The 9,647-nt window shown below is 38.9% G+C and overlaps 1 protein-coding gene across 2 annotated transcripts in view; it reads right to left on the bottom strand.

Moving 5' to 3' along the window:
• The window catches only part of NUCB2 (nucleobindin 2), a 26,652-nt gene that overhangs the window by 16,490 nt on the left and 515 nt on the right, over positions 1-9,647 (bottom strand). For both annotated transcript variants that reach the window (XM_006753150.2, XM_006753151.2), the window contains exons 2-4: positions 4,355-4,505; positions 1,071-1,214; positions 172-279 (exon numbers count right to left, since the gene is read on the bottom strand). In XM_006753150.2, coding sequence (XP_006753213.1) covers positions 172-279; positions 1,071-1,214 — 252 coding nt within the window. In that variant the 5' untranslated portion in view covers positions 4,355-4,505. The remainder of the gene's footprint in view (positions 1-171; positions 280-1,070; positions 1,215-4,354; positions 4,506-9,647) is intronic.

Raw genomic sequence — 9,647 nt, 5'->3', positions numbered from 1 at the left:
TCTCTGTACATCCAAAATATACTATCTACTCGTCTTAATAATCTTCTGGATGTTAGTCTCCCTTGAGGGTTCTATAAGGGCTGGGAGTGAGTCGCCTCTTTATATCCCCAGCACTTAGATTGGTGTCGGCATGTTCAAATATTTTTAAAATAATTATTTAATTACTTTTACCTTTATTTCCTCTATGTCTGCTTTCTGGAGCTTTTCTCTGAAATGATTATCTGTTTCCAGCACATCAATCACTTGCTTGAGATATTCATCATAATATAGTCCAGTATCCTTCAAATTAAGAAACAAACAGTAAACTTCTGAAAGATTTTCCTTCCCTGCATCTAAAGATCTCAATTTAACAACAACAACAAAGAAGTCTAGCAAAATAGCATTGAACTACTTTGATAGTTTGGGCAGTCAAAGTTAAAAATCTCAAATGAAGAGATGCAGAAACCATGTTTCAGGGATCACACCAAAATTGTGTTTTACTGTTACATAAAGGTAGGTTTTCTATATGGCTTAGTCAATAAAGATTTCAAAAAAAAAAACATTAATTGGTTTTACCCCATTGGTACCTGTTTCTCCTCATTGCCATCTATCTCTCCTTTGAATATAATACAATGTTTTTTTGGCTGGTTAGCTCTACATTAGAAATGTATTGTGATTAATTCTTCTATACATTACTTAATATACTAACTACATTTAGGCCTGGCCAGCATGGCTCAGTGGTTGAGCACTGACCTAGGGCTAGAAGGTCATGGTTCAATTCCCAGTCAGGCCATATGCCCAGGTTGCAGGCTTAATCCCCAGTCTTATCAGTGATTCTCTCTCATCGTTGATGTTCTATCTCTCTCACCTTCTCCCTTCTTCTCTGAAATCAATAAAAATATATTTAAATATATATATATATTAACTGCATTAAAAAACATTGTCTAATATTAAATAATATATGCTTGTCCTATACTCTTTTCAGTGCTATTTCAAAATAGTTTCTCAATGTCCAATTTTATAACTAATAAATATTAGCAATATTTCAGTTAAAATTCCTTCCATAAAATTATATTTGTCATTTGACTTACTGGTGGTTCTATCTTTGCACTGTCCACAGGCTGAGCACCTTTTACTTTTGTCTTGTCTATGTCTATAGGCACAGCTTCAAGAGCAGTAAGTAGACATGTAACCGAGAGAAAATAACATTGCTGTAGGATGGTACTCCACCTCATCTGAAATAAAGGTGTAATTATAGAAAGGTCCTGAAAAGATGTTTTCAAACTGTATATACATGAATTCCCAAAGCCACATTAGTAATATATTAAATTTCAAGAAGTTTAATACAACAAAAGAATTCTAGGAAAAGGATTAAAACAGGTTATAACATAAAAATAATGCTCAAAATATAGCACTAAAGAAAATCAAGGGAGAAATGCTTCTCACTAAAATTAAAAAGGAAATAAAATTTTAACAGTTTATATAGTATAAGAAAACAATTGGTTAATTATAAAAGCTTCAAATAAAGATGGCAATGAAGGACTCAAAATTTAAAAAAATAAATGGCCCATGTTTTAGAAAGGGAGAATAAGAGAAAAAAATTCACTTTTTTCCCTCAATTAAGATATTAGAGAGCCAAAATTACTTCTGGATATAAGATTTAATTAGCTTCAACTTAATTTTGTAAAAAGGGTGTTCTATGGGCACAAGTTGATTAAAAGAAACAAATAACTAGTTACAAATATTCTCTTAACCTTACTAATCATTACCATAGCCAATAGTCATTTGCTAAAATTATTTCTAGTCAATAATTTTTCAAATAAATAGATCAATAAAATATCTAGCAGGATGTAACAGGATTGAGACAAACAAGGAACAACTATTGCTGGTCCCACAATATGATTCAAATTTTCCTTATTCGGCTTCCATTCCAGAGGCTCTCAGTAGCTCCAGAGGGTCTATTACAAGAATTAAAATGATGCCCAACCCTAGCTGATTTGGTTCAGTGGATAGAGCATCAGCCTTCGAACTAAAGGGTCCCCAAGTTCGATTCCAGTCAGGGGCACATGCCTGAATTTCAGGTTCTGTCCCCAGTAGGTGGCATACAGGAAGCAGCCCATCAATAATTGTCATCATTGATATTTCTATCTCTCCCTCTCTCTTTCTCTCTGAAATCAATAAAAATATTTTTTAAAAGTAATCTATACTAGTAAAAGGGTAATATGCTAATTAGACCAAACATTTTCTGAGTAACAACTGAACAGCAGGCTGCAAAGGGTGACCAGGCCAGCAGGGGGGTTAGTGAGGGCTGACCAGGCTGGCACGAGACAGTCAATCAATGATTCCCTCTCATCATTGATGTTTCTAACTCTCCCTCTCTCTCTCCCTTCATCTCTGAAATCAATAAAACATATATTAAAAATAAATAAATAAGCTGAGAAACAAAATAGGTCCAAAGCCATGGATGCATGGGACAGAATGACAGATCTCAGGGGGTATGGGGGAGATGGGAAGAGATTAACCAAGGAACATATATGCATATATGCATTGCTCATGGACACAGACAATAGTGTGCGGAATCCCTGGGGTGGGGGCTGGGTGAAGAAGGGTTAAGGAGCAGGGGGAGGGGGACAGTTGTAATATTGTCAACAATTTTTTAAAAAGCACTAGTAGCAAAAGAGTTACGATACTTTGTCCCTAAGTGATACAACAAAAAATTCAAAATCTTGGAAAACATATAATTGGTAGAAAAAAATCATAATTTGTTTCTTATCTTCCTTCTAATAATCCCAAAAGATTGATTGACTCTTTAGATCCTTCCCCTCTCCAATTTACATTCCCTGAATTTCAGTTTCCTTTTCTCAAAACTATTTCAAGTTACTTTCTCCACAGATATAATAGCAACTAAACCATTTCACATGACAAGTATAGAGTATATTCATATAGTATTTCAAATGAAAGTCTGGAATAAAATAAAATACTGGTATACCTAAGTAAGTTAAGCAAGAACTAGTAAAGTTAAAAAAAAAACAAAAACCCTAGTATAGTAAGAAGAAATTTCAAGATAGATAGCAGTCAAATGGCTAAAGAATGAAAACCATAACTTCTGACTAACAAGGAAGGCAAAAGTGTCCCTCATGTGATCATACTGAGGTTAAATGTATATTGAGATGGATTATACTTTTCATCAAAAATTTACTTCATAACCCTGGCCGGGTGGCTCAGTTAATTGGAGTGTTGTACTGTACACCAAAAAGTTTCAAGTTCGATTCTCAGTGAGGACACATACTCAGCTTGCAGGCTCGATCCCCAGGGGGCAGGTACAAGAGGCAACTGATTGATCCATGTTTATCTCCCAACTCTTGTCTCTCTCTCTCTCTCTCTTTCTCTCTCTCTCTCTCTCTCTCTCTCTCTCTCCCCTCTCTTTTCTCCCTTCTCTCTCTCTCTAAACATATCCTCAAATGAGGAAGTGAGAATTAAAAAAACAACACATTTACTTCCTAGCTTTGCACAGTGGCAGTATTGGAGCCCATGAGGTTTATCCAAGGCACGATTATTGATAACTGAAAAATTTTTTTACTTCCAATGATTATGTGATACCCTTGGGATAACTAACTTATCTCTCTGTCTTTTTAGTGCCTTACATAAAGCAAGTGCCCCCCCCCCAAAAAAAAGATAGCTCTATTTTAACACATCTATAAATTGCACACACAAAAATCTATTAGCATTTATGAGTAATTTTAAAAATAATCAGAATAAATCCCAATAGAGACAGAAAGGCTTCTATAATGAATCATGGGATAAAAGTAAAAAAACAAAAAACACAATTTATTATTTATTTTCTTCTGTAGACATGGTCAGACTTAGAAGTTGTACCATGGAAAATTACCAAAGCGTCTATGACTGGTTATCATGGCTTACCAGTTCTCAGAGATAAAAGAGAAAAAGATCCATACTCTGGAAGGTAATTCTATTTGCTGCCAATAGTTACATCTTCCCTTCCTCCTCAACAACAAAAGCCCAGTTTTATTCAGGGTAGCTGCATTTTCCTGCTTCCCTGGTAACCTGAGGTTAAGGATGTCTCTCCAAAAGGAGAGCATACATCCTTCTTTGTTTTTGCCTCGATGCCTGGAACTTGGCTATGATGGTTAGAGCCCTAGCAGCTCTCTCAGACTATAAGGACCAGGGCCATACCCTACAGATAGCAGATCAAAGAATTAGAAAAAGCTTAGGTCCTTGATGCCTTCGTGAAGCTACCACACCTAACCTAGACTGCCTGCTTCAAGAATTATTTCACATGAAAAAATAGATACTATGTGTTTAAGTCATCATTAAGTCTGTTTTTCTTTTTTTGGCTTCTTAACTGATCACTTACCTTCAGATAAATTAAGAATTTTTATCTCCTTTTCACAGATGAGGCAACTGAGATCTCTCTCCAGATGACTTGCACAATATCAAATTAATAAGGAGTTGGTCCTGGCTCCAAGCTCAATGCTTTTTCACTAAAAATGGACTCTTAACAGGATCTAAATGTAAAAAAATAAAAACATTAAATATAAACATAAATGTAGGCATATTACAGTGGTAATGGCATGACAGTGTATGCATTTGTACATCCTCTTTAAAAAAGTACTAAGTGGTTATGATGTGGAAGAAGACTAAATTCTATCATATTCCAGTAGTGAAGGGAGAGAGCTATCTACACTAATAAAAGAGAAACATGGTAATTGGCGTATGACCGCTACCCTTTTCATTGGCTGATCAGCAAGATATGCAAATTAACTGTCAGCCAAGATGGCGGCCGGCAGCCAGGCAGCTTGAAACTAACATGAGGCTTGCTTGCCTCAGTGACGGAGGAAACCAACATTCCCCGCCTGCCGTTGCAGGCCTCTGAGCCTGCGGTTTCAGAAACATTTTAACAAATACTACCAGACTTCAGCCAGCAGATTCGCAACATTGTAAGCAAAGGCCAGAAACCTACTTTCAGCCGCGGAGGCCTAAGAGCTGGAGCCAAGCCTCAAAGCTAAAGCTGGCCCAGAATAAAAAAAAAAAAGAAAAAGAAAAAAAGGAGCGGTTGGGAGCTTCAGTCACCCCCAGCCTGAAAACAGCCCTCAGCCCCTCACCCAGACTGGCCAGGCACCCCAGTGGGGACTCCCCACCCTGATCCAGGACACCCTTCAGGGAAAACCAGACAGCCCCACCCGTGCACCAGGCCTCTACCCTATAAAGGGTAATATGCCTCCCAGCACCGGGATCAGCACTTAGTTACTGGCAGTGCTCAAACCAGTTAGCGACGGGCTATCAGGCCTCCCAGCACCGGGATCAGCATGACAGGGGGCAGCACCCAAATCCCCTGATCGCCCTGCGGCTCTGTGTGTGACAGGGGGCGGTGCCCAACCCCCCCACCCCCCACGGGCCCTGCTCTGTGTGTGACGGGATAGAGCCATAACCTCCCCATCGGCCCTGCCCTGAGTGTGAGAGTGGCGGCACCCGAACCCCCTGATCAGCCCTGCTCTGTGGGTGATAGAGGGCGGTGCCCCAACCCCCTGATTGGCCCTGCTCTGTGCGTGACAGGGTACAGAGCCCCAACCCCCCTGATGGGTCCTGCTCTGTGAGTGACAGGGGGCAGTGCCCCAACCCCCTGATTGGCCTGCTCTGTGCATGACAGGGGGTGGCACCGCAACCTCCCCATCGACCCTGCCTTTAGTGTGACAGGGGGCGGTGCCCCAACCCCCCAATCGGCCCTACCCTGAGCCCGACCAGGGGCTGCACCTAGGGATTGGGCCTGCCCTCTGCCACCCAGGAGCAGGTCTAAGCCAGCAGGTCGTTATCTCCCGAGGGGTCCCAGACTGCGAGAGGGCACAGGCCGGGCTGAGGGACACCCCGCCCCCAGCGCACAAATTTTTGTGCACCGGGCCTCTAGTATTAAATAAACAGAATAAAAAATGGAATAGACAAAGATAGTGATTATGGTACCCAGGTTTTACTGTATTGCTCCCTTTTTAAATAAATAAGAAGAACTCCAACTAAAAGTTTATTTTTCTCAGCAATAAGACTTCAAGATATAGGGTAAGTTTTCCCATTAAATCCCTAACTGGAATCTTTCTTCACCTTTACCACTACTTTTAAAAATTAACTTTGGCCCCAGTCTGTCACAAAGATCAGTAATAAAGCAAAATATCTCAAATTCTTTTTTGAAACCCCACTACCTAACTATAAAATTCAAAGCAGTTAGCTCATGTGCAAACTCATTAGTGAACATAATTATTTCTAAGCAGCCTGTAAGAAAATAAGATGTGCTCAAATTCTAAGAACAGATATATTTCTTTACTCTTATGGCATATTTAACATAAAAATCTTAAGCAGAAGAGTAACCATATGCATGTCATATGTGGGAAAGGCATATGACTTTTACCACACCATGGTCAAAATTAAACAACAGATTGAAACCTAACCACTCCTATGTACTAGAACATTACCTGTCCCTCTGAGTCTCTCAATTTTTCTACCTATAAAATTAAACTAATACTTCTTTGTAAGTTTTTGATTGGATGAAAAGAAGAATGAATACAGTGTGAGTAGATAATACACGGCAATAGTAAATGCTCAATAAATATTAATACCCTTCCTGTCTTAAAAACGAAATCGTTATATATTGAAATAATGAAAATCGGTTCTGTTAAAAAGCAATAAACCAGTTTGACATACAACCTTTAAATGTCATTTTTTGAAGGGGCATGTTAGCACTCGCTGAGCATTGCCATAACCTGGGCCCGGATGCAGCTATAGGCCAATGAAAAGAACACAGCCAAGGAGAAGAAATACAATCTCTTCCTCTCTGACATTAAACCAGATTTTGCAAGAGGCCCAGGTGTCTTTCTCCAAGGCACTGCCCTGAGCCAAGAAACCTGGGTTGCTGCTTGTTACTGTCAATGTCATAATGCTAACAGTGAAAAGGAGTGGGGTAGAGAAAACATGGCTTCCAAGTTTCTCCATGGTAGCAGTAATGAACACAACTGGTCCCCTGATGCTCAACTCCGTTTTTCCCTTTGAAAATGAGAGTCGATGGGGAAGTGAGGTTCAAAATAAAATACCAGCTGGGTTGAACTTCAACCCTTCCCTGTACGAAGATATCAGTATAGATGTTAGTGTTTCTCATGCTCATATCAGCAAAAAAGGACATCAATCCAGGAATCCATTACATGGCCTTTTTTCCCAAGTAACAATCAGTTACAGTATCCTTGATAATAGAGAATTCTGGGACCAAAAATTATCTTAGAGATGGTTTGGTTCAGACCTTACTTTTATAAAAGTTTGTAAAACACAGGAAGGTTAACTGATTTGGCCAAGGTCATTTGGTAGAGCCAGGATTGGAATCTGCCTATCAAATTCTAATTAAGGCCCTAGCCAGTTTGGCTCAGTGGATAGAGCATAGGCCTGTGGACTAAAGGGTCCTGGTTCGATTCTGGTCAAGAGCACATGCCCAGGTTGCAAGCTCAATCACCAATAGGGGGTGTGCAAGAGGCAGCCAATCAATTATTCTCTCTCATTGTTGATGTTTCTATCTCTCTCTCCCTCTCCCTTCCTCTCTGAAATCAATAAAAAAAAATCTTAAAGAATATTTTAAAAAATTCTAATTAAACATATTTTTTACCATATCATGGTGGGGTTTTCTTTTATATTTTAGATTGAAAATCATTAAAGTGACTACAGTTTTTCCTTTTCCTAATACATTATTTGAAATTGTTAGGAGCCTGCTTTCTAACGTCTATAAGCTAGTTGCATATATTGAACATAAAAATACCAAATTTCCCCTTTCTAGACCTTCAGTTACTAAGAAAGAGTTCATCATGTATCATGCCAAATATAGTTAACTCAATTACTCACAATACTTAAAAGATTATCTACTTTAAGGATTATTTTAAATATTTAAAAATCCTACACTTGATTCCTCCAGCTACCCAATATTTACAAGACTATTTTGCACATCTAAGTCATCCAAAAAGTGCTTAGAAAGTGGAAAGCAATTTAAATATTATTCTAAATAACACAAAATTGGTTTAGTATAGAGATATACACAACAAATCCAAAAACAAAAAGACACTGGTGTTACTGATACTTTAAAGTTTAGAGTCTAAACTATATCAATAACTAGTGTTTTTGTTTTGTTTTTTGTTGGTTTGTTTGTTTTTAATTGATCTTTCAAAGACAGAAAGGGAGAGAGAGAGAAAAAAACATCCATCAGCCACCTCCCACATGCCCCACCCCCACACCCCACCTGGGCATGTGCCCTTCAGTGCAGGGGACAACACTCCAACCAACTAAGCCACACTGACCAGGACTCAATAACTAGTGTTTTGAAAGTTATCCTTATTGCCTTCATTGTGCATTACATTTTAACTGGGCTCTACAGACCATAAACCAGCTTGCCAAAAATCATGCTGAGTGAGTATATACAAAATGTGTGATGTGAATAATAACTCTCTCAGGAGATCAGAGAAAAGTAAATACAACATGGACCTGACCCTTGCAAGATGAGTAAAATTAGGATAGGTGCTGTAGAACAGAATGAGTAACCACAAGGAGACAGAAATAAATTTTTCACTCATACTACAAAGTTGGACCAGATCATGGAGAGTTTAAAGACCAAAATGAGAACTAGAAGTTTCATTTTCACCCTAATAACAAGAGTGGTATTATTTGAGATTTCATTTCTAATTCTTAATGTCCACATTAGCTTCTTTTTAAAAAAATTCTCGACCCTACTAATTGAGGAATGTTTGTTGACACTTTTTTTGTTTAACTTGTTTGTTTTGTAAAACAAGAACTCACACTTGGATTAAATCAGGATAAATTCTGAGACAATTTCTATGAGGGGTAAGATGCTAGAATCTGGATATTGCTTGACTCTAATTATTCATCAGAATTTACCAGGGAAGACCATAAGAAACAAATAATTTATATAGGTTGTACAAGAAGCTATAGATATTCTGATCTAAATCTGATCTAGTCATGTTACTTTAAGAATTCCTTAAAGCAACTGTCTCATCAATTCTAAATCCACAATCTCCTTCAAACAACTATCAGAAATATTTGCATTTAACCTCACTCTCCCTCCAAGTTTTTTTTTAAACAAGATAATATATCATTTGTTGTTCATATTCATCCATGGATTTAAGAGCCTCAATAAAAGGCAGCGATGGCAGACAGCACTTACTCAATTGTGTAAAATGTACATTATCCAATTTAGGAGTTTAGTGGAGAGCATCACCCGCAATAACCACATTTCCTCGCTGAGTTAGTACATAGCAAGTGCAACAAGGAAATACCATTTTCTCATATTCTGAAACTGAAAGAGCTCACCACACACCCAACAATTTGTCACTTAAGGGAAAACAATAACACAAATGACACGGACTTTCTCCTCTCCTAAGTGTCAGGGGTTTCTACCTTAACAGAACGGGCAGAAGAGCAGGATTCACCGGCCTAGCTTTGCTCGGCAGCACGGGGGAGTTAGAGGGAGGAGGAGGTGAGCATTAGCCGGGAATTTGTGGGTACACCCACTTCAACAGTTGGCACCTCCGTCACCCATCAACCTGCCAAGGCCAGGCTGGAACCACGCCTGGGTCTCGGCCCAGCACCCACCCCCACTCCCCCAACCCCCCGCC

Source organism: Myotis davidii, unplaced genomic scaffold (genome assembly GCF_000327345.1).
Source record: "Myotis davidii unplaced genomic scaffold, ASM32734v1 scaffold1891, whole genome shotgun sequence".
Lineage (NCBI taxonomy): Eukaryota > Metazoa > Chordata > Mammalia > Chiroptera > Vespertilionidae > Myotis > Myotis davidii.
This window is presented reverse-complemented; position numbering and strand designations above follow the sequence as displayed.